At 40.3% G+C, this 26284-nt stretch overlaps 1 protein-coding gene and 1 pseudogene across 3 annotated transcripts in view; one reads left to right on the top strand and one right to left on the bottom strand.

The window, feature by feature from the left end:
- The first annotated feature begins 543 nt into the window (after positions 1 to 543).
- ROCK1 (Rho associated coiled-coil containing protein kinase 1) overlaps positions 544 to 26284 on the top strand; it is an 86170-nt gene continuing 60429 nt past the window's right edge. For all 3 annotated transcript variants that reach the window (XR_008933493.1, XM_056854878.1, XM_056854879.1), the window contains exons 1-3: positions 544 to 670; positions 20657 to 20738; positions 26118 to 26218. Coding sequence is in view for 2 of the 3 variants with exons in the window: in XM_056854878.1 (XP_056710856.1) it covers positions 578 to 670; positions 20657 to 20738; positions 26118 to 26218 (276 nt within the window). In the remaining variant the exon portion in view is untranslated. The remainder of the gene's footprint in view (positions 671 to 20656; positions 20739 to 26117; positions 26219 to 26284) is intronic.
- On the bottom strand, positions 12624 to 12895 carry LOC130482064 (U6 snRNA-associated Sm-like protein LSm3; annotated as a pseudogene).

Genomic DNA, 26284 nt, shown 5'->3' on the forward strand with positions numbered 1-26284 from the left:
GCCCCGCTGCTGCTTGAGGCAGGGAGCGACGCCTGGTGCCCTTCCTCAGGCCTTGGGGTCCCGATGGAGGGAGCAGCCCGGTGACGCTCCGAGGGTTTCCTGTTTTCATGGTAGGCCCCCACTCCCCTGGCTTCCCCTTCCCTCGTCTCGAAGAAGTTGCTGCTGCTGCTGCTGGGGAGTTGGCACCGAAGAGGAGGAGCGGCGGCAGGAGGAACCGCTACGCTGGCTGCCAGGGCGGCTGCCTGGACGGGAATATGTGGCTGCAGAGGCGGCGGGGCCCAGGCTGGAGAAAAGAGAAGGCTGGCCGGGCTGTGACGGCAGCCTAAAAGTCAAAGGGGCAGCTGGGAGAGACTGTTCCCCTCCGGGGGGGGGGATAGCGCCTCTGCTCCCCGTGTCGGCTTCGGTTCTCCGTTTCGTGGGATGATGTGTGTGGGGGAGAGCATGAGGGATAACTGCTCTGCATCCCCATCCCCGCTCTGATAAGGTGGGCTAGAGAAGCCAGCTCCGGGAAGCCCCTGTTCCCTCCCCCCTTTTTTTTGCGTTTCTGTGGATTAAGGCGACCACCCCCTTCGGCACCATGTCTACAGGAGAAAGTTTTGAGTCTCGCTTTGAGAAAATCGGAATGATATTAAGGGACCCCAAATCTGAAGTGAACGCTGACTGCTTGTTGGTGAGTTGCATGTGATCCTATTTAATAACGTACTTAAGGCTTTCCTGGGAGAAGAAAATTTCTGCAGTGAATCTTTAATAACGTCTCCCGGTGATGCAGGACAGTAACTATAATTTCAGATATGTTTTCCCTACCCTACTGTTTGCAAGTTGCCTGTATGGCCTTGCAATGTTACTTTGCTTTCAGTATTTGATAGGCTGGCGGTATAATCTGTTAACATGCTGTGGCTGTAACATACTTCTCTCAAGTGCATGTGTATGGGGTTTTTTTGGGTTTTTTTTGAAGAATGGTATTTCCTCACACAAAAATTGTAGATAGCTGATCCCAAACTACTTGTTTATTAGGAACAACCAACATATCAGAAGATAGTTCTGAGGAACTCAAAAGCTCATATTCACTATTTTGTAATATTTTGTTTGTTGTTAAATAAAAAAGATTAAAGCAACTGTTCTTGTAAAACATGAGTAGCTCACTATATTTAACATATTGTGTACAGTGCAAAAGACAAGCTGTCTTAAAGGTTATAATACTGAAAGTAAAAAGCTTCTGGCTTTAATACCATGGCTCAAACCATAGTGTAACTGCTGGTTACCAGGATGGTAGACATCACTTAATTCTGTGCAGCTCTCAGTTGATGTCTTTAGTGTACCTCTTAAGTGGTTTGAGTTATGAGCTGATGCAGATTGAACAACGTCTCTTCTTTGTAGTAGGCAGTTCTTGGAAGATGAAGACCGCTTCTGAGGAACTTTGGCAAAACCTTGTTATGTTAGAACTCTAGCTATGGCTATAAAGTCCTAGCTAGTTCTCGTTCTCCATCATTCATGCAACTTTCATAGTAATTTTTGTTCCTCAGAACTCTGTGATTGACTTCTGTAGTTGTAAAAGACTTGTTTACTTGATAAGGCAAAATACATGTTTCATCTTTATTGTGGTCCTTCCCAGTGTGCCCAGCAGTCTCAAGTAAGTGGGTTGTTTGGATGCTAGTGGTGAGTCTTTTGAGGTACAACTGAATAAAGGGGGTTGGCCTTTAACATGAATAAAGGCATCATTCTCTAGGTGAGTCCTTCTGAGTAAGATGTTTGGTAACCCATGCCTTATTATAAAGGTCAGATGGAAAGATTTTGATGACAGGCTGTTGTATACCTGACTTACAAACATTACCCTTTGAATGGAAGAATTATTATGCACAGCAATGTTGTAAGAAATTACACTATATTACAAAATAATGTAGCTTTTGAGTTTGAACAGTTTTCCCTATTGGACCTGCACATGTGAACTTTTCAGCCTATGATACCTATGCTTTCATCTTGGTTTAGGCTCACACTTAGATGTGCTGCCACAGGCTGAAGTAATAGTGCAGAAGCAAATGTGATGAGCTGAACTCAGATCCAGTTTTGGCACTTGATGAAATTGGGCCACGTGATTAGGTCTTTAGATGTTGTTCATTCTTGTTTTGCTCTCATCATAAAATAAGTTACAGCTGCAGAATATGCAAGTGTAGGGATCTGGAGGCTATTGTGGCAAGATGAATAACATCAAAATGTATTAGAGCTTTTTTCAAAGATTATTATATAATAATATAAAACTGAAGGCTACTGACAGCACACATTACAAGGCCAGCTTGTACCCTAACAAAACTTTGTAATCAATTTTGTAATCCATTGAAGTTTGCAATGGTGATTGATGGTGAATTAATTTTTAGGTCTGTATGGTTGCAACATTGCAGAATTGAGGAGGAAGGGGTAAGATCTGTAAGCATACATTTTTATAATTAAAGATGTTTGGAGAGGCCAGATATTCGATTTACATTTATCCATCGCAGCTTTGCTACCTTTCCCCTTTTAAACAAAACGAGGTTCCTGTTGGATTGTTGAAAGGTAGATTTGTAGAGTTGATGCCTAATATTAGCAGCCTTGAAGAACCCATATAGCTGAGGGCTGTTGCTAAGCTACAGTCCTATGTGTCTTCAAATGTTTCTTCTTTAGGGCAGGGCAAACTTACATGCCCTCAGAACCTGTGATTGTCATGTAGCCTGTCCATGTGGAAGGCCATAACAATTGAGTAGCTCTACCACATGCATCTGTCTAAATATGAGAGTTAGTACACCAGCCCCCCCCAAAAAACATGTAAATGCTTAAGAACATTTATTTAGTTTCAGAAGGTGGCCATGTTGGTCTGTAGTAGAAGAGCTAGACTCAAGTCCAGTAGCTCTTTAGATACCAAGATTTTCAGGGTATAATTTTTGTGGAGTCAAAGCTCCCTGAAGGCTTATGCCCTGAAAATAATGCTGACCTCTAAGGTGCTACTGGACTAGAATCTAGCTCTTATTTATTCAGCTGTTTATACCCCAGTTTTCTCCCCACTGGGGACCCAAAATAATGGAAGTTATTCTACCTGCTTTCTTTTTTATCAACACAACCCACCTAGTGAGGTTTGTTAGACTGAGAGAGAGTAACCAACCCAAGGTTTTCCAGTGAGCTTCCATGGCGGAGTGGAGATTCAGACCTAGGTCCCGTCCCCAAGGTCCTACCCCAGTAAACTAACCACTATGGCACACTACCTCTCAAACAAGAGTAGATGTTGGCATCAGGTCTATTGTCTTATTGAGTCTAGCATCCTGTTTCACACACAGTGGCCTGTCATATGTCTCCAGAAGCCCTGTCAGCAGGACATGGATGCCAAGCCCCTTCTCTGCTGCTGGTCTCAAGCACTGGTGTTCCATTTAATATCTCCTTCTTTAAAATATTTAAAGCCATCAAAGTTAGAGTGGTCATTAACTTCCTACCATTTTTGCAAGAGAAGTAAAATTTCTGGAAATTTTGAAGCCATGGGGGACACACACACACTTTTTTTCCAGTTTTTTTTTAAACCTGAATTTTGGGGTAATATTGAAATATATGCAATTGCAAATAATGCAGTTTAGTATGATAAACTTTCATTTTTGTCAGACAGCAGGTCGAAAATTATAACCTATAATGACCAAACAGTACTCTGAGAAAGATAAAAATACAGATGTTTCCATCTTGGTGTATCATACAATAGACAATACAATAAATAATGGGGTAAATCTACAATACAACTACTTTGACACATACACAATCTATCACAATCTGATGATACCTGCACTCCAAATATGCTGTAGGCATATATTGGAATCTCAGTTCTGTAATTGCTGTCCTGACATTGGGAGAAGTTATATTCTGTAAATAACTGGAAATATAATGATTTAATAAAATAACTGCATAGCAGTTAGTAACATTTCCTTTCTCCCTTAGAAGTTCTTTGATTCATACATATTGAGCTGCATAATTCTAAACCTATTAAGACATATAAGGACTGAGATAAATTTTGCCACTGACAATGTAACCTTAGGATCACTTTCACTTAATAAATAGGGTATTAACTCAGACACAGAGATACCAGTCCAGTCTGTTAGAAGAGAAATAATGTTCTTGTTCTTAGATCTTCATATAAGCAACATTCCAGGGGCACATGTGCTAGAGAATCAATCAGGGTGGATTTGATTTAAATCACTAGTCATTAGGACTAGATTTAAATCATGGTTTTCTACATACTTTTAAGGCCTGCTGCCATTATAGGTTTTCTCCTCCAGGGGAAAAATAATATGATAAATCTCAGGTTTTACTCAAAAAAATCCCAAGACTTGTGGAGTATTCTGCTCAAAGGATTTTGCTTTCATTTTTACTGCTTGACCCAACCTCCTCACATATAGCTTCTTGTGCAGATCTATTCCACTCCAAACAATCTTCTATACATTTATTCATTGAACCTCTTGAAACTTAGCACTTAAGGGGTAAGGGGTTGATTCTGTATACATAGATTTGCAAAGCAACAATGGGATTAAGGTCTTTCTATCAACTCTGTATGTTTATTTTATAATGTTTTGGTTTGAAGAAGAGGTATGTTATCTCTGCAGACACAAATTCACAGTTTTGAGAACTGCAAAACCAAGCGTCTAGATAGAAAAATTGCCCAAAATAATCTTACAGAAACCTCTGGAAGAACATGACATTGTGAATGGATTAATGGAATTAATTTACCAAAAAAATTAAATGTATGAATATACAGCTACATAATTAAAAATTAATCCTTATTTCATGATGAATAACCTTTGGGATATAATGTATCTTAAATAGAAAACTATTTAGATAGACTTTCCCCCTCAAAAACATTTTTTAAAAATCCATGTTTTTAATTTTTTTAAATTTATTTTTATCCACTCTGGAATCAATAGAACCATAAGAATAAGGGCAGGTCCTTTCCAAATATGGTAAGTTCATGTATCTACCCTACATAACCATAGAAGGGTTAGCGTTTAGTCTAGAAAGAAAAAAAGCTCTTAAACACGGAGTTATCAAGAAGTAGGTATAAGCAGGCAAGCAACATGGGGGAGGAAGAACTGAGATAAACAAACGTGACAAGCACGAATCAACATTTTTTTATTTCAGAGAAAGCCTCTGATTTCCCAAGATCATATCTCATATTAGTCATATTAATATTGGACAGACTGCGACAAAAATAATACTTATATAGCTAAAAAGCATATTTCATAATCTACAGGTTTAGTAGCCAAGAACATAGGAAAATAAATACCACACTCAATACTATTGTGTTAAGAATTTACCAGCAAAAACTTGAAAAATGACAGAGACAAAAGCACCTATGGTGATGACAGTTTCTCGAAACATGATATACTGGTCTGGATAGAGCTCTGGTGGTTTATTTACTAAAAATCCTGGTAGTTTCCGCCAGATTTCAGCATAAGAAACTTGGAGTGCCGTTTGCCAGCAAGGTGCCCTTGCCTGGTCCACCACAGGTAAGGGAACAACACTGTTGAAGGGGCCTACCCCCTCCTTCTGCCTTGCCTCTTAGTGCCCCCCCCAGATAATCCCACTCCTCCCAGGGGACAGGACCACCCCCCTTTAGGAGCCGCTAATCTAATCTTAAACTGTGGGTTGCAAACCCATATGGGGTCGCGTAATTGAATGTGGGCGTCGTGAAAAAATTGGCAATATAAAATAGGTATACAAATCAAACATTTACTGATCTATATACTCGGGGGCGCGTACAAATTTCTCAGGTGAAAGGGGTCATGAGTGGAAAAAGTTTAAGCAGACCTGCTCTAGGGTATGACCATTCTAACCAGTCCTCTGCCCTTGTGGAAGTAGGTAGGCATTGTAACCTTTGCCTTCAGCAGATGATGGTCTGACCATGGCCCAGAGTGTAATATCAAGCCAATCCCCTGGTCACCCTGCTGTGCAGAAATCAATATGTTTCCCTTATGAGTTGGGCCCAACATAATCTGGGACAGGTCCATGATTGCCATGTTGGCCACAAATCCTGAACTGTAACATTCAAGGAGGTTTAAGTGTGGGTATTGATTTTCCCCAGCACTATAAAGTATGGGGCCTGCAACACCACCTTGGAGACCAGCTCTGTCAGGCTATAATCGGCAAGCTAGATAGATGGTCTGGCAGTAGATTGGTAAACCAGAACACAACTTTTGTAGTCAACAAAAGAAAGTGAAATATTTGGATGAAAGATCTCATACAGTCACAGTATACAGATATTAAACTTTATAACATTGTAAACAGTGACGTCTTCCACACTGTATTATTATACATACTTTGTGTCATTTAACCAAATTTATCCTTGAAAATATGCTGTAGGTGTCTACAGTTTATACAGGAATTAGCGTGCTCTAATGTTGGCAATTGTTTTACATAAAAATCATAATACTACTACATATAGAGTGAATAAAATATTGTCTTGAAAAGCATTTCATTCATTTCCAAAGAGAAAATATTTGTAGGACTTTTGTAGTTAACCCCAAAAGGAGAGTTCTTAGGAAAAAAAGGGGAAACTATGTTTTCTCAGCATTTTTTTTTGAGTGGGGTGTGTTGACTCAATAGATCATGGGCAAGTGTAAGGAGCTGGTGGCCTTGGGTGGGGCTGTATGATCCTTTCAGTTATGAAACCCAGAGGGAAAGGAGGGGAGGGATGGGGAAGAATATTGCCATTTTCTTCATTTCAAGGAAGGATCCTTGCAGTGAAGAAAAGTGCTGCCAGGGAACCAAGCCATTACCTGTGGCAATAGAATTTCAGAGAAACCCATTTTCAGTGGGGAGAATAGGGCTTTTGGCACCTTCCCTCAATATTCCCTTACCGGAGTGTTCCATCAGCAAAACTAGTTGCTGAACCTGATGCCAGTTATTTGAATAATCTTAAAAATGAAAATTATTGTGTGAGTTAGTGGACCTTTTGTTAGGTAAATATGACAGATTTATAAGAGGTTTTTATATCTGTTCAATCTGGACAAACTCTGCATTCCAATTATTTCCCTGTTTTTTGGAGTAGCTGGGTGGATGCAGTTGTAACCGATGGTGGTATGCTGAAATGTGTTAACAGCGTTGGCAAAAATTGAAATCCTCTAGATCCTTTAATGAACATTTTGAGACTTTGGTATAAGTATTTATTTGCTTACAAAATTTATAATTTGCCTTTTTGCCCAATTAAGGCCATCAAAGCGGCTATTAAAATCAAAAGCATTTTAAGAACCCATTGTAAAACCAGTGCTAAAGTACGTATATAAAACACAAAAACCAGCAATAAAAACATAGGGCAGGAAGAAAGGGTCATTGAGGAAACATCAGCCAAAACAGAAAAGTCTTCATCCTCTGGCAGAAGACAGTGATGGAACTGGACAGATTAATATCTATGGGGAGGGAGTGTCACAGTTTTGGATCCATGACTGAGAATGTCTTCTCGGGTGCAGCCTGTTAGACCTCAGAAGATGAGTGTAGCGGTGAGGTAGATTCATATGGGAGTAAGTCCTTAAAGTAAGCAGGCCCCGAATTGTGTAAGGCTTTAAAGGACCAGCAGCTTGAGCTGGGCCTGGAAGCAAATGGGGAGCCCAGGAAAGGTTGCAGATAGCTAAATAGTGGAAGATGGTAAAAGGCACTTCTGGTCGCAGCTGCCACTGGCTTAGGTATGCTAGTGTGTTGTTTAAAAGTGGGTTATAAATAGAGGCTGGCTTTTAAACTATTTTGTCCTTAGCTTCCAGTACCCAAATACATAATAGATGTGTACTTCAAATATGTCCCAGGAGCTGAATAATTATTACATTGGTACATGGAACAACATGTAAGGGTGAGACCCTACTTTCATGTCTTTCGAAGAGAACATTTTTATATGTATATACCAGTTTTATCAGCAATGAACCTGCATCTATTTGTACTTGAGGTTCAGCACACCATTTCCAAACATAATAAGGAGAAGATGAGGAAAAGGTGAGAGAGGAAAAGGTGAGTGGGAAAGCAGAGTATATATGGAAAGTTAATGCAAAGTACATTGGAAAGAAGAGAAGCTTGGAAATTGATGTAAGTAATGTTATCATCCCCCCATCAAACTTAGAAAGGCAAGCAGATGTTCACTAATCAGTAAATTATACATATGAACATTCATTAATTTATTCAAAGAAGTCTACATAGGCCTTTAGACCAAATAATATAACAATAATTGAAGTACATGAGAAAAGGAACATTCAGCACTTTAGGAAAAAGTAAATATTGAATACATAATTTAAAATGTTGAATTATAATTAAAGTAGCTACAGAACCACTGCATATTAACTGTAGCTCACATTTTTAGTGCAGCCAAGATATATTTGGAAACTGCCGGAGAGATGTGATTTCCATTTCAGGGCAGAAGATTAAATAAGTGATAGTCCTCCACGGTTGGGAAAAGTTACAAGGGGAGTTTTGGAGAAGCTCTTAAACTGCCATAGAATTTGCATGTGAAGAAAAGTGTCAGGGTTTTAGGTACCTTGAGATGGTGAAAACAAATCCTTTGACCACATGGCGTGTTAGAAAATCTTCCAAAAAGAACAGCAATAGGTAATGAGCCAGGGAGAAGAGACGGCAATAAAAGGGAGCTGTAGATACTTATTGCGGATTTGAGGAGTAAAACCCAGGTACAAGGGAGATCAAATTTGTTTGGAATTTCATAGAAGATGACCCCAGTATAATAGTTCAAACTGTATTTTAATCAGCATATTAAGTTCTATCAAAGCCTAACTCAGACAAGCCAAAGGGGGAAAACCCTGGTCCTGCTATTTTAGAATCCAGGAACTAGCATCATGGACTTATTACAAAAGAATCAGAGTAAGACCAAAGCAAAAGGAGAGAGAGGCTATATGAACATTTCTTTCACACATATTCCTATTTTTAAAACCAGTTTAATACCAACAGTTTGAATACTTACATAATCCTTACTGGGTTTTATGTTAATATATCATTGTTAAACAGAAGAGTTAATGCCTTAAATGGGTACTTTTTCCCAGGTGGGAAAAACTGCCATGATAATGGAAACAGTGCTGAGTCAGAAAGGGTGGGGGAGTCCTGTTTGTTACCTTTCCAGTGGCATCCATCGGCTTCTGGAAAGACAGTGCTGGACTAGATGGACCTTTTGATCTGATTCAGTTTGGCTGGTTAATGTCTCTTATCTGATTCCCAGTAGTTGAGTTGTATGCTTGTACAGATTAATCATGGTTTGATTTAACAAAGCCAAAATATGGAACAAAGGACATTATACCCATTAGGCTCTAACAAATAAAAATTTCACATGCTGAGCTATGATAAGTGAAAATTAGGACAGAAGGCCTATTTTAATTTGTGTATCATTAGCACATCTGGTATACCGGGTTACTTCTCGGATATGTAGTGAAGGTAGGGGTAGTGGATGACTGATACAATGCTATCATTTATTTATTTATTTTTGCAATTTATAGCCTGCCCTCCCCAGCCAAAGCCAGGCTCAGGGCAGGTAACATAATTTAAAATATACATCATTGATAATAAAACAGTAACATTAATCAATAACCCTATAATTAAAACAATAAAATCCCAATTAGTGTCAAGCAAAATCCCAAGATGGTGAGCCACCCCTTCTTGAAATAGCGTAAAACATAAGGGGGGGGGGTGTAGGGAGGCCAGCAGGTATAATACCCGTGGATTATTATGCTCCCTTCGAGCCCATGGAAGAAAAAGTTAAAAGCAACCCTTTTAATTTCAGGTAAAATAGCCACAGCTTTTAGGAATTTTACTGTTCCTCTACTCACCCTGTCTTTCCTAAGCAAACTTTGTCTCTGGGTAAGAGGCTTGTGGGCATCTGGCAAGTGGGTTGAGGGGCCAATATTTTGGATGACTGTTTAAGATACCGTATTTTTCGCTCCATTAGACTCACCGGACCATAAGACGCCCCCCCAGCTGGCCGTTGGGGTGGGGAATGCTGGCTCGCATTGTTCTGGCGCGCCCAGCTGCTCTGTGCACCCCCCGCCTCCCAGCTGGCCATCAGGACGGGGAACGCCGGCTCGCGTCGTTCTGGCGGGCGGGGCACACAGAGCTGGGCGCGCCAGAACGATGCGAGCCGGCGTTCCCTGCCCCGACGGCCAGCTGGGAGGCGGGGGGGGGTGCACAGAGCGGGCCTACCCGCCTCCCAGCTGGCCGTCGGGGCGGGGAACGCCGGCTCGCGTCGTTCTGGCTCGCCCAGCCGGCTCTACGCCCCGCCCGCCTTCCTTCCAAGCTAGAATGTGCGTCTTATGGACTGGGCTAGGATCCATAAGACGCACATTCACTCCATAAGACGCACCCACATTTCCCCTCACTTTTGAGGAAGAAAAAAGTGCATCTTACGGAGCGAAAAATACGGTAGTTTGTAACTTTGAGAACTGTCCTGTTAACCATTCCTATATTAACTTCTTATTGTTAAATCAGTAAATATATGAGAGGTTTAAAGTATATTAGGGAGTATATGTGATTGTGTTTTGTCTGATAGATCACTGCCCTGAGTACTTGGACTAATAGTAATAAAAATCCAGAATATAGACAAAATAAATTAGTAGTGACTCCCTGTATGGGTTTTTCATACAGACTAATCCAACTCCTTGGAAAATTGTGAGTTTGTACCAATTTTTGTTTAAAAGTTATATGTTACTATAGAAAAAACTATTATTTCCATCAATCCTAGAATGTTGCTTGAAGTATGTGTTTATATAATATTGTTATATTGTGGTTGAAAGGCTCATTGATATCTGAATCAGATGTGGCTGGAATTCTTCTTGTGATTTTTATCATATTGCTAAACTATATTTAGCAGTATTGTTTTTCATTCCATCATCTTTAACCATAATAGAATGTGGTAGTGTTTCTTGGTTACTAATAATATCTGGCCAGAACAAATCTGCAGTATTAAATGCTCTGCAGTATATTCAGTTCTCAAATATGCGACTCTACCATCTCATGAGGAACATTGTTTTGTTCACTTTCTGCCATCTCTTGCTTCCAGAAAATTGTGTGCATGCTTGCAAGTTCCACCATGTTCAGTGGGCTTTACTCCAAAGTAAACATGCATAGTGTTCCCTTTTACAAGCCCCTCTCCTGTGCATGTTTATTTTGTGGGTTTTATTTTAAATCAGTGGTGATAGCTTTTTATGAATAGGAAGGAACGTATTATTTTTGTATATGGAATGAAGAAGGGAGGGAAGATCCAAGAACCAAGAGATATATGTTGGGTATTGGGGTGGTTGGAAGAAAAGAGTAAGAAAGCGAACAAGGGAAAAGGATCAAGGAATGTGTACAAGAACTGGGGGGAAAGAGACTTGGGAGGAGTGGGGGGAAAGGCTGAGGAGAATTTGGCAGGAAGTTGGAGGGGAAAGAGATAAGAGGTAAGTGACTCGAAGGGCAGGAAATGGGGAAATTTCCTCTGGAAAAGGGACAGTAGGAGGAAGCGGAAATACAAAGGAAGTCTGTACAGGGGATATTCTCACTCTGAGCAAGGAGGGCATCTTGAAACATTGGTTTATTCCCATTGGTTGCTCGGGGAGGCAGGAACAAAAACCTTCAACTTCCTGTCTCCTCTTGAGGGAATAAGCCCCTCCTCCTCCTCAGTTTTGTTTCCTGCCTTGCATGGGGAAGCAGCTTTTCAGCAGAGCTCTGCCACTTTCGTTTTCTTTCCGGAACCTCACCTTGTTCTTACCAGAAGACCTCATCGTGGGATTGCTCTTGGCATTGCCGAGCACTTCGGATCAGCCCTCCTTGGGCCAGTCCTCCAACAGCCACTGTTGTGGTCTCCTGGAGTTGAAAGAGGGGAAAGAGCCAATCGCCTCTAAGTGCCAGCATATTGCTGCAGCAAAAAGGCGGGAAAAAGGCCTCATAAGAAGAAGGCATCGAAAATGCCTCTTGCTCCAGGCACCACAGGAAAGATTTATCCTCCTCTGCCTGAGTCGTGCATCTTGCCTACAACTGGTAATGTAGCCTTTTCCTCCCCTCCCCCATAACTCAAAGCAGATACATAAATGTAACCATTACACTAATAAGTATTCAAGAAGTAAGTAAACAAATGTCATGCAGAACTATATGGTGAACTGTTCTTAAACAACAGCTGATTGCCAACTAGAAAAAGTAAATAAGAGGGAAAGAAACACATCTAGATGTTCTGTCTAGATACTGAGCATTACATCATAATCCTAAATATATATCTCTGCCGCCTAATTCCCTGAGGCATCTCTTTCTGGCTCCCACTTCTTGTGGGCCCTACAATAGTTTAATTTTAGGGAGAAGCCAGTTGCAGCAATATCAAATTACCTGGTATGTTTATATTTCCTACAGTACATACCTCCATATAAACATATACACACACATATATGAATCATGAAAAATCAAATGCGAAGTAAAATATTTACTACCTTTAAGATATATGATAATATTTTAGAAATTGTTTGGATATCCCCATTCAATGTTGTATTAATATTTTATCTGGCAACAGTTCATTTACTAGATATTTAATTCTTCACTGTCCTCAAAGAGTTAATTTCCAATCAAATTTTTGGTTATAACAATGACAAAGAACCCTAAGGTGGTACATTTTTATAGTTTCAGCCAACCCTCATAGGAGGATCCACAAGTACAACTCTATCTGACAAACAGCATTGGGAGATTCTGCTTGGTAGATTGATGAAGAAACCTATGAAGAGATTTTATAAACCTCTGTTGTTGTCTTAGTCTCCTCGACATCTTCCAGAATCATATTTAAGTGCTGGTCATAAGCATGTAACCTGCCTCGAAATTCACCAAGACTGAGTCTGATGAGATCCAAAGGTTCTTCTACAGTATTGGTAGTTTGTTGCTGGTCCACCTCATCTGCCATTTTACAATACCCCCCCCCCAAGGTGGTACTCTGTCTTGGTACTCCTCATTCCAGTGCATTATAAGTAATGCCCATTTCTCAATAAATTTATTATTACCAGAACTCAATCTTAATCTACTGTAATATGTTAATTTTGATATTAATGCAAAATCACATCCTGTATGTTAGTGGAAGCAGATTTGTTTTTGTCCAGTGTGCAGCAGTACAGATAAGGGCATTAATTATCAAACCCAGGACAAGTTCCAAGGCATCATATAAGATGTTTTTAAGATGACCCCACAGAAATTAAGCTCAGATGGTAAATTGTATTATGTAAAATCTGTTATTCCTTCAAGAATTTCTTTCATTTTCTAAAGGCTGCTTCCAGAAGTTATGCACTAAGTCAGCTCCTGAATTCTGACACCAGCAGAAGATGTCTAATACTGGGTTATAGATAAGTCCCAGTTTAAATGGTGCCAGATAATATTGGCTTTTTATTCTTCCTTAATGGGAATCACCCACAATATCACTGGTGTGCTTTGACCTGCATTGACTGGCCTGATATGCTGTGGAGAAAGAAGAAGAGAGTGGGGAGCTTGGGGGAGAATTAAATGTGGAGCTAGGCCTGGCAATCAAGGGCAAAGCAAAATATACAGGCCTGTCCTTGTTGAACTTCTCGTGGTCCCCTGTACATTTTGAAAGCTTCCCTCGCTGACTCTACCAGGGGCTAGGCTCAACTGCCCCCCTTAAAATGTGAATAATCTGGTGGCTGTATTAATGTTGCTGCTACCCCTGCTGGCCACTTCATAAGTACTTTCCCATTACAGCTGGGTGCTAAGGCCAAATTGTCTGGTCCTGAATAATACTAAATTGATTTGTGTGTATTCTATTAAGAAATTAAGTGCTTTATTGGAGACCAGAATAAAATTGATACAACAGTGCTATCCTAAGCAGAGTTAGACCCTGCTAAGTCCACTGACTGTGTATAGTAATTGTAAGGTAGGTAACCATATTTTTGAGTCTAAAACTGTAAAAAAAAATCAGAATAAAAGGTGATTGAAAAAGCATGTATCTTTATTTCTGGAACAGGAAGGCATGATTTTGATGACTAACTGGGAACAATTTTCCATAATCCTCTGGATGCATTGAGTGTGATTTTAGTCTCTGCCATTAGGTGATGCCCTTCTCCTTCAGGTCAGAGTTCCATAGCTGTTCTCTGACAATTCTTGTGCAATGCCTACTGTTCATACAATAGACACCTGAATATAAGCAACTTCATAGTATAAAAATGTTAACAGTAAACTATGTGTAACAACTTGAATTGTAGCTACAGACAGAAAGGGCAAAGAATGGTTCCAGTGTTCCATTTTCCCCTGGAACTGGAGGGCATGATTTTGGTGAATGGTATCTTAAAATCTTGTGCTGACTGGGGGGGGGGGGGAAGGCCAACCATGAGCATTCACAGAATTTGCTGCATAAGGCTGCACTTGAAACTTGCTAGTGGAAGCAATGAAACCTAGCTAATAATGCCTGACAAAAATGAATACCAAGGCTTACTTTGCTGCCTTGCAGGTGTCTACCATTCATGCGTTTGTTTTAAATGCTACTGTCATAGTCACATTTCTTTTCTTTTTTTAAAATTTTATAACATAAATCCTGAGCACCAAATGGTCTGAGCTCCCATATGAGAAAAGCAAGCAGAGTAACCAAACTTGTCTTACACAAGATTGGCTATGATGCTGGCTGCATCCTGGAGCTCCTCTATCTATAAAGCCTGCAGTGGAGGAGCCAGGCAGTTGTAGCTTGCTTGCATGGTCTGATGTGCCAGACTTTTCATTATGCTATAACAGACGAGCGAGGAAGTGCAGGCGCCTGGCTTCTCTTGGCTTATGGGGCTACCTTAAAAATACCATAGCATTGAACCAGTTGGAAGACAGCAACCTCAACTGCAGGGGACAGTAATATTAAGCTCCACTTTAGCAGCAAGAGTAGATGTATGGAGAACAAGGGTCCCTTCCCACATCCATATCTCATTGCTTACCCATTTAAAATAATCCTGTTTGCACCACTCAAGGTAACACAAAGCATTCTGGTCAAGGAAAGTATACAGATACCGTTAAGACACAAACCAAACACAAACTTGAAAAAATATGTGTATACTTTTAACAGATTTACAATATGTAACTCAATTTTTTTATGTTCCCTTGCCTTGTAATGGTTAATTATTATATTCATGATGCACAACACCTTGTATAAACCTCTGATTTGCAGGGAATTTCGTCAGCAGCATAACAAATGCCACTGGTTAGTCTTTATTTGGAAACACCAACCAGAAAAAGACATTGGCGTTAACACTGCAGTGATGAGTTCCTCTGCATCTGGGATTATCATGTGTTCTATGTAAAGAAAATTAAGCACTATGTAAAAAAATTAAAGCAGACGCACATATTTTTGGGGAGATTTCAGTCCAGAAAATAACAAAGGGACTAAAAACAAATAATTGTCCATTTTACCCAGGTTCCTCACACAGGCCAAGGGTCTTATTTTGGTGGATCTGTGTTTATTCCATATTTCTCCTTCAGGAGTTTCAGCTGTTCTTCCTTTTTCTTCGTATCCATTTATTGGAATGCCCTATTTGCATTAGACCACAAGGTATCTGTTGAACACGTTGAATCCTGACAGATGATAACAAGCATTTTTGGCATCAAAGATATCTTCATAGACAACATAAGCTGTTCCTCTAGTCTCAGGAGTATTTCCTACTCTGATTTGTCAAATGGGTCCATATTTTCCAAAAATATATTTTTTCAGCTGTGATTTTATATGGCAAATTAATGATGTATAAAATTTGGTTAACTTCAGGAGGCAGACGAATATTCGCGCGTTTCGCCGCTTGCATCGCCATAGTAACAGCCTAGGTAGTCTTCGCTTTGACCTCCGAGAATGCAAAAAGATACCTCGGTGAAGGCTGCGACCACCGACAAAAAAAGGGCTTGTGATACTTCTGTCATAATCACATTTCTTATGTAGTATGAGATGATGCCTCCGAGTAGGCCAAATCCTGGATTTGTAGGCTGGGTGGATGTATTCCTTGAGGCATTGGCTCAGCATTGCCTTCAAGACTCCCTTCCCTTTTGCAGTTGGGTGAAAAACCCCAAAGTAGGAAAGACGTATGAATGCTGGTAGTCTCCTATTGCTGGGCTCTGTACAGTCTGTGCCAATCATTCCCTTTAGAATGATTTGGCTTCAAGCAGAATACTAGTAAGTAGATACCTTATGCCCTGTGAAATGCAGAATTTACCTTTGGAATTAAGGCAGTGTGTGATATGTGAGAATAGAAATGTAGTTAGAGGAAAAGCAGTAAAAACTGTCATCACTCTTGAGCCCCCAGCTTGTCTAACAGCTGAGTATAGTATTTATTTGCACCTAGTAGTGGTGTAGGGTAATGTAGTGGTGTAGGGTAATGTAGGACACATGCCTCATGTCTACCATGTTCATCTTTTGAAAGAATGGTCATAATGAATGTTTTCCAAAGCCAGCTGTGTAGCACATCAAGCAGCCAGGCAGGTGGGTAAGGTCTTGTTCAGTTAAACTTGATTTCTGCAAAGAACAAACTCAGGGTTTTGCAAAGAACAGAATCTAGGTACACTAATAAAACAAAACAAAAAGACAGTTGCTAAGTACTCACAATCCATGTTACATCTGATCTTTGGCAGTTGCAAGATTACCCTGTTCCTGGTGCATCTGCAACTCTCTTTTGCATCATTCTCCTCTGTCATCTTTCATGGTAAAAAACACATGTGCCAAAGAGTTTCCAAACAAGGAGCCCCCAAGCAGAGGAACAGCTCCCCTTTTATGACTGCCACCCTATGTGTGCTCCCAGGGTCTCGGCCAGTCAGGGTACTAAGCCTTTAAAAAAAAATCTTCCTTGACAGGTATTATCTTTTCACGGTAAAGAACATTTTTTTTGCCATCTTAATGTACATTTTTGCCATCTTTCAGTCAGCATGAAACCCTTGTCTGTATACAGGGAAATAATGGTAGATAGCAAAAAATAAACAAGCTAAAATATTAAAATAGAATTCGGTAAATGTCAAGCCAAAGTTATCTCAAATATACAATGACATTACAAAAATATGAAGATCTGTAGTTGTTACTGACAGCTGCTGCTGTCAGAAAAACCTTAATGGTTAGAGTGTCAAGCTAGGACACGGGAGACCCATGTTTACATCCCCACTCTCCGATGGAAGCTTGTTGGATGATGTTTGGCCAGTCATACACTCTCAGTGTAACCTACCTGACATGTTGTTATGAGGATAAAATGTAGGAAAGGAGAACAAAGTAAGCCACTTTTGTTCCCCACTGGGGAGAAAGGCAGGGCACACATGAAGTAAACAGTTAAAATAATGAAAGGCTGCATTCTGTCCTTGCCTGCAGTAACTAAGATCTAATGCAGGGATAGGCAACCTCTGGCATTCAGTCTGACAACGACATACCGCACCAGCTCTCCCCTCAAGCAACCAAGGCACTAGCAGCACTTGCGGGATCAGTGGTGAAAGGCTGAAGGCAACAGGTATGGCTTATGCCTGCCATTGCCTCCCAGGCACGCACAGCTACCAGCCAAGTCCAAGCTGTGAGATGCTGGTATTGTAACAGAATTGGCTCGCTCAGGATGCTTCTGGTCAAGTGCAACCCTCACCTCTCCCCTCTATTTTGTTTTCCAGCACACCAAGATCTTCACAGGTAGAGAGGTTGCAGGAGTTTTTTTTTTGGGGGGGGGAGGGATTTTGCAAACAGTTGCCTACTCCTGATCTAATGATTGGTCCAACCAAGAGTGTTTCATCAGATATACAACTGTGTTCAAGCAAGTAGTAAATTGAGGATTTAATCTTCAGTAACCAATTGATTAAGTATTGAGTAACAACAGAAAGTTAGGGTTATTCCTGCTTGAGTTCTTAGTAGAACTACCACAGTTGCATTTGAATAAAATATAGAACATAAAATTGTCACTATAAAACTTACAGTGCCCGCTGCCCAAAAAAGGAAACCATGCAAGGACATTGTTGCTTGGGATACAGCCAAAGGAATGGAACTTTGTTTTATTTTAGCTTTTAAAAAATAATCAAGAATAATTCTTTATTGGAAATTGGTGGCACTCAGCAGCAATGTAGTATGGCACTTCCTTTGTGTTTAAATACAACGTTGTGTATCAAGCAAAAACTGTATGCAACAGCATACATACATTTGTTGTTCTAATTAACTGATGTGGACACAGTCTGACCCTGTGTGAGTGCAGCTGTGTATGTGAGCCACTGCCATTGGCATCAGTAAAGCCCTTCTACTGCAGTGCATGTGCACTGTTGCCACTATAGAGAATGAGAGGTTGACATTCTTCCTGTGCTCCCATTGAACTATACCTCTCCAAGCCAGACCTCCAATAAAGAATCATCTGGGGATAAAGTCTGCTTTTAAGATAATTGTTGCTTAGCAAGTAAGGGTCTCTTTCAGGCAAATTCCTGTTGTAGGCTATCATCCATAAGGGCTAGAGAGGAACCTCCATGTTCTACTAGGGATGCAACAACTGAGACCAAGTTGCACGGTTAAATCCCCAGATGGCAAGCCCCACAATCTAGTGCTTGTTTCCTTGTATCTCTATGCCTTACAGTCCTTACTATTTGTGCATTCCCTCTGCCTGCCAGAGCTGTCGCCATCTGGCTGTAGGTAGTAAGGGGTACCAGCCTCAGAAGACCTCCAGACTGCACAAAGGACAACTGACACCTTGTTGTCCAACATTCTGATGTTGGTGCCATTCCAAAGGGCCTCTTCTCTATGCACCAACTAGTAGCCTTGGTGTTAGTGTCTAGCATGGAACATTCATGGGTGTAGCACAGAGCCCCCGGTGCTGTGATTCCAAGGTAAAACTTAGCCTCCCAGCTAAAGCATTGCAATTGCTGTAATAGCCACAGCATCTCAGCTGCCTCCAGTGGGAGTTCCAGATGTCTCATGGCAAGAGGGCTTCCCATATGAGACATCCAGGCCTCCTACTGGAGCTGGCTTAGATGCTGCAGTTGCTATGGCAATTGCAATGTTTTGGCTTCAGTTGGCTTATGTGTCTATTAGTCCATGTGGGACCCGGGTCGGGAAGGACTACTGGACAGAGGAACTCGGGAAAGACATGTGACCATCAGCTCCTTTCCTGATGGATTGCTGGTTCCAACTCGGGGAGAAGTCTGCCCTTCCAAGATCTGTGGAGAGAAACAGTATTCATCTTTATGGTGGCTGGGTCAGATGCCTCCCATAGCCTCCGAAAAAGGAAGGAAAACATGCCTAAGTGGGAGAGTGCCTTGTGGCAGTTTAGCTTTTTACTCTTTGTGGCTGGCCTGCTCAAGCACAGTTCCCATGTGTGTTTGCACAGTCCACCACTTGATTATTATCAGTTATAGGTAATAAGCACAGCTGTGTTTTTAGGGCTGTATAACATTGATACATTAGATTGGTTTAGATCTGGGAGTTATAGGTGACAACTAGTGATGTTCTCTATCTCTTTTGAGCATGTCTTGTAGTAGGCCATTTTGGGGTTGCAGTCTTGCCTAGTTTGTCAGTTTTTTTCACTTGATTGGGTAGGTGTGGCAATCACAAGACTGCCTATTATGAGTCCTTTGGTCCCTGGCCAAGAACTGGAGCAAATGTGTTTGTAACAGAATGCTTAGCTGTAGACAGTGGATTGTGTAGTGTGCTCAGGGTGGTGGTTGGAAACATACATGTAGATGTGTGTACCAGTTAGTGAGTTTGGGGTATAAAGTAATGCTGTGTGTCCAGAAAAGGGTCCTGTGATATGAACTGGTCCAGGCTCAAATTGATGGTGGGGGACAAGCTGCTGAAGTATTGGTGGAATTTCTTAAGTTCTTCCTTCTGTGGGTCTGGAGGATGAAACTGTCATAGATAAATCTCATGTGCAGAACAGACATAAGTGGGTAGAAGTGGGGGGTGGGAATGAGGGCACTTATCCCAGGAATTGTTGGCAGTCATTTTTGAGCATCCTTTTATTAACATGGCATAATGGCTATCTTAATTCTGTTCCCCAAATTATGGTACTTTTCTGGGATTTCATGGGAGTATTGTTTAATGAAAGAAGTCTTAACTATGTGGTACTTCAATAGAAATCCTTCGTATCAGATGCACAGAATTTTTAGTGTGATAAATGTGAATAAGTGGCAAATGTGTATTGAACTGGTAGACTGTAGAATCACATACTGAGACCACAAAAGTGTTAGTTGCACTGCTCTGAGTAGAGGAGGACAGTTGAGAGCCAGCGTGGTATATTGGTTAAGAGCGGTGGTTTGGAGCGGTGGAGTCTAATCTGGAGAACCGGGTTTGATTCCCCACTGCTCCACATGAACAGTGGACGCTAATCTGGTGAACAGGGTTGGCTTCCCTACTCCTGCACATGAAGCCTGCTGGGTGACCTTGGGCTAGTCTCACCTCTCTTAGAGCTCTCTCAGCCCCACCTACCTCACAGGGTGTCTGTTGTGGGGAGGGGAAGGGAAGGTGACTGTAAGACTGTTTGATTCTTCCTTAAATGGTAGAGAACTAAAGTGTTCTATGTGTAAATATTTTGGCTTTAATGTAAAGAATCCTTTGCATTTCACACACCTTTAAACTTAAAAGTTAATGTGAAATATTAGCATATTGTAATATATATTAAAATTAGAATATAATTCATATTTTATTATGAAATCTAATGCATATTTTATTGTGATATCTGTCACTTTTGTTCCTCAGGATGGATTAGATGCACTGGTGTATGACTTGGATTTCCCTGCCTTAAGAAAAAATAAAAACATAGACACCTTCTTAAACAAATGTAAGTATATTTACATGCTAGATTTCTATTGAAAATAATGCCCTAGTTGATAAAATGGTACTTTATACCTTCTTCTTTTTTGTCAGTGCTTTGTGGATAACTGGATTATAGCAGGAATCATTGATAATGTTGGTGTGTTTATGAGATTACCCTGCTACATGTACATAGTTGTGGAAAGGGAAAATTTGGGTGTCGGTTCATGTTGCGCATGGGGTGAGAAGTGGCTTGTATGTAATACTTTTCAGTCTCTACAGTGTCCAGCCTTACAGGGACCAGCAGGATTGTTATTCAGTTCTCTCCAGGTCCTGTTGTTCCACAAGAAGAGTGGATGGTCTCGGGGAAATGATAGATGAATGGTTTGTACTCTATTTTGGAACTCTCTGGATCAAGTAATCATTAACAAACAACTTTCATGAAATTGTGAACTTTTTTTAACCTGCCAAAATAAAACAAATAAATAAAATAAAAGGCCAAGTTAACATTTGCTATATTAAAATAGTTTGTATCCACATAGTCAAGTAAATAAAAATACAATATATTTGCCTGTGGATAATATTCCACTGATCAGTTTATTAGCGTTACAGTCTTAGGTAACTTATTCTTTACGTATCTGATAAGCATATATTTAACTGTACTGTGAATTTTTCTGCCATTCACATCTCATCCCATGCATTTGATTTACTTCAATCCAAAATTTTAAGCTTGAGATAATTTTCTCCAGGAAGAAAAGGGTTAAAAAAAAAACCCAGTAGATCTTAAATGAGAACTTCTAAAATATATATGTATGTTAAATCTTAAGATTAAACATACTCCTTGCTTTTGATAGCAGAAGTGGCAACACAGGTGGAGTGGTGGTTTAAGAAAGTTAACAGGAAAACACTAACTCTATGGAACACTCCTAATCAACAAATAGGTGCATGATAGTAATAGATTTTGTTAAAATTTTGCACGGTAGTTATACATGCTGAAATGTACTGCCACAATTCAAAGCAAATTCTTTCACTAGGGTATGACCACACCTCCTTTCCCATAAAATGTGTTTTCATTCTTGTTGCCACAGAGATTAACCTACAAATGGTTATTGACAGTGCATTCCTGAAGGGGGGGGGACCGTGGCAGCCAGGACTGCACAGCTGAGACGCTTCCTCAGAGGCTTCCCTGAATCTGCAGAGAAGAAAAAAGCCTTTTTTCCAAAATAAAACCAGGAAAAAAGGCTTTTACCCCCATAGGGGAAAGTGGTCCTGCGCCTCCTAAAAAGGTGGTGCAGGACCACCGCCATCCTGTGAGGTGTTCCCGGGCTAAAAGGGGTTTGGAAGCTGCCTAATGGCAGCTTTGCCCCCCAGAATGCCCTGGGAACACCTGCTGGGATAGCAGCATGGGGACTTGCACAGGGAGAATGCTGGCGAGAGGCCCTAGCCAGAACCTGAGCTGTGCGCTGCTGGCATAAGTGGCACTGAACAGGCGCCCGTGCCAGTTTGCACAGCAAAGTGGCACTGATGCTGGCATAGGGGTTATGCTGGCTTCAAAGAGCATTCAGCCCCCCACTTCAGGAATGCACTGTTGGGCTATTTAAGAATTTCAAAATTAACAGAAGCGTAGCAATAATTGATGGCCTAACATTTACAAGTAATTTCTTCTGGGGAGGGCAGGTAAGGAGTCTAATAAATAAATAAATAAATGTTCAGGCATTTCTGTTCTTTTAATTTCCTATGTCCAGTTAGATCTGGTGATTAGTTTTGTTATGTGGATTCCAATGATCCAGTTGCCCAATGATCCAGTTGATAATTTCATGCATGCATGATGTTTAGAGCTGACAAATTTCTGAAAATTTCAAAAATCTTTTATTTCTGTTGGTGGTGTAAAGTGCCGTCAAGTCACAGCCAACTTATGGTAACCCTTTATGAGATTTCCAAGGCAAGAGACTAACAGAGGTGATTTGCCAGTGCCTACCTCTGTGTTGCAACCCTGGTATTACTTGGTGGTCTTCCATCCCAAAACTAACCAGGGCTGACCCTGCTTAGCTTTCAAAATCTGATGAGATCGGGCTTAGAGCAAGTATGCAATAGATATTTTTGTTATTTTTGTTAATAGCTTTTATTTGCTAGTTTGCTAAAAAGAATTCTAAAACTTTTAGTTGAGTGGCAGAGTATCTTTTTAAAGAAATGTATTGATCTGAAACCAGTGTGAGAAGCCATTGAATCATTAGATGATAACATAATGATAAAGGAAAATAGGGAGATTGCAGATAAGCTAAATGAAATATGTGTATCCGTCTTCACAGTAAAATATCTTGGACATACGATGACTAAAAATAATTAAATACATGTGATAAGAGATGACATGCTAGGGTTAATTGGCAAATTAAACACAAACAAGGTACTGTGTCTGGATGGCTTACACTGAGGAATTTGTAAAGTACTCAGATTATCTGCATCATTAGATTTGGTCTGCTCTCCATAGGACTAGAAAATAGCCAACATATGAATTTTTAACAATATTTTAAGAATGACCGAGGAAATCAGCAGTCTCTTAGCCTCTGTTCCTTGCAAATAGTGAAAAATTATTAGATATATTAAAATTATGGGTAGTCAAGCACTACTGAGAAATAATCAGTATGGCTTCTGAAATGGGAACTCCTGCCTCACTAACTTTTTAGTTTTTTGAGAAAGTCAAAAATCATGTGTATAGGGGAGACCTTCCAAGCATTTTGTATTTGGAGTTCTAAAAAACTTTTAACACAGCCCCCCACTAAAGGTTCCTAAGTAAACTTTCCTGTCATGATATGCCTGGAGGCAATTTTGGGATGGATGAAGGCCAGTAAATTGTAGCTTATTCCCAACAAGATAGAGGTACTATTGGTGGCCAAAAAGACTGGCTCAGGATTTGAGGAGAGCCAGAGTGGTGTAGTAGTTAAGAGTGGTGGACTCTAATCTGGAGAACCAGGTTTGATTCCCCACTCCTACACATGAAGCTAGCTGGGTGACCTTGGGCTAGTCAAAGCTCTCTTAGAGCTCTCTCGTCCCCACCTACCTCACAGGGTGCCTTTTGTGGGGAAGGGACGGTGATTGTAAGCCAGATTGTTTTTTAATGAACACATGAAGCTTCCTTCTACTGAATCAGACCCTTGGTCCATCAACGCCAGTATTGTCTACTCAGACTGGCAGCGTCTCTCCAGGGTCTCAGGCAGAGGTCTTTCACATCACCTACTTGCCTAGTCCCTTTAACTGGAGATGCCGGGGATTGAACCTGGGACCTTCTGCATGCCAAGCAGATGCTCTACCACTTAAGTGGTCGAGTAAATCGGCATATAAAAACCAACTCTTCTTCCTGTTTTGAATGAGATTACATTCTCTATAAAAGAGTGAGTTTGAAGTTTGGTCCCAGGGCTCCTGTTGGGTAAGTAGCTGGTAGTTGTGGCCAAGGATGCCCTTCACCAGCTTCAGCTGATGATCCACCTGTGGCCTGTCTTCAGAAAGATCTGGCCAGTGTGGTCGATTCCCCGGTGACATCTAGATTTGATCAGTGCAGTGCATTTTATCTGAATCTGTACTTGAAAAGTATCTGGAAGCTACAGTAGGTGCAGTGAATATAAAACAGCTTACATCATGCCGCGTATATTGAAATTTATGGGGCAGCTACATATGGAATACCATGTATAGTTCTAGTTGGTCAGTCTCAAAAAAGTTACCAGAGAACGGAAAGAGTGCAAAGTAAGGACAAACCAAATGATCAAGCAGTTATAGGACATGTCCAATAATGAATTTTTATTTTAGAAAAGTGGGAGGGTATGACAGGTTTATAAAATTATGTATTGTTGATGGAGTTTTCCTTATAGTGCAAGAACTTGATACCACTGAATGCAATTGATAGGCAGTTGAGGACAGACAAAAGTACTGCTTTACACAATGCATAATTAAAAAATCCCTTTGAAATTAAATGGTGAGCTGAAAGCATGTGTTTATAGTTTGTTATTCTAATTCGATTAAACAGATTCTCTGATACTAGAGACCAATGGCATCTAGCTAGTATTTTCTCAATCTTAGTTTTCCATCGGCATTGTATGAATACTAACACAGAGACTACCTTGAATGATTGTAAGTATAATGGATAGTGAACACCAAATATTTTTATGATTATGATTTTATCATCTCCATATTCTTAACAGCTGAATTTTAATGGGAGTTTGTGTCCAAAGGGTCTAGGTAAATTATCTGGCTTCTAGAATGTTGTCCTTATTGTACTCCCTAGCTACAGTGAATACTTTCTCCACCCCTTAGTGTGTGTGTGTGTGTGTGTGTAAAGTGCCGTCAAGTTGCAGCTGACTTATGGTGACCCCTTATAGGGTTTTCAAGGCAAGAGACTAACCAAGGTGGTTTGCCAGTGCCTCCCTCTGCAAAGCAACCCTGGTATTCCTTGGTGGCCTTCCATCCAAATACTAACCAGGGCTGATCTTGCTTAGCTTCTGAGATCTGACGAGATCGGGCTATACCTTGCTGTCTTCCCTCCCCTACCCCCTAGTACAAGAACACAGATACAGTAATTTATCCTTTGGGTTTTTTTAAAACAACCTTTTGGCTGTATGTCTTCTCTCAACATTCCATTTAATTCATAATTCTAGGATGTAAATATTGTTCCTTTTGACTGTTTCATTAGAAAAGGCATATTTCAGCACAGAGCTAAAATGTGGAAGTTTTTTTTGCAAAATCTCAGGCCAGTGTTGATCCATGTGGATTAAAATAGCACGTTACCAAATTTGGAACTGGATATGTGACCATTGGGAATTCGTAAATTATTGTCATTTACCAGTATAATAGCTTTACTTAAAAATGGCAAGGCTTCTCGATTTATGTGTTATAAAGGTTTTTTTTTTTTTAAATTACAAATAGCTATAGGGCTAAACACTGAATCTAATGTTTACTTAGGTATGTAGTATGTTAGCCCTGAATTTGGTGTAGTTATATAAATTAATAATTCATGTTAGTATAATATGTATGTTGTGATGCATGCAGATTGTCTCTGCTTTGATGGTTCTTGCTTCCGATATGAGTTTCAGTAAAGTTAAATTTCAAATGTTTTTCTGATTTATTTCTATAGTGAAGTTATTGTATTGTGTGATTCACATTTCTATGTTGCCATGATACTGAAAATAAGTGCTGAGATTCAAAGAAGACACTTTCAACAAGAGAGGGGGGAAAGAAACAAGTTCTTGTCTTAAACAACTTGGGTATTTAACAAGCACCAGATGTTGCAAGAAAGCAACAAACTAATTATAAATAGAATGAGATGTTACTCACTATGCTTTTCTTTATATGAAAGTTTAAGGCCTTGAATTTATGCTCATGTTTAGTGCTACAATTCTTCCTTGTATTTTCTTTACAGATAAGGACACAATAAGCAAAGTCAGAGATCTCCGTATGAAAGCTGAAGATTATGAAGTAGTGAAAGTGATTGGCAGAGGTGCATTTGGGGAAGTTCAGTTGGTAGGTTATCATTTCATATATTCACAGGGCAAGAATTTTTATTTTAACTTGGAAATTTTGTAAGAG

The sequence above is a fragment of the Euleptes europaea genome, chromosome 8, assembly GCF_029931775.1.
Source record: "Euleptes europaea isolate rEulEur1 chromosome 8, rEulEur1.hap1, whole genome shotgun sequence".
Lineage (NCBI taxonomy): Eukaryota > Metazoa > Chordata > Lepidosauria > Squamata > Sphaerodactylidae > Euleptes > Euleptes europaea.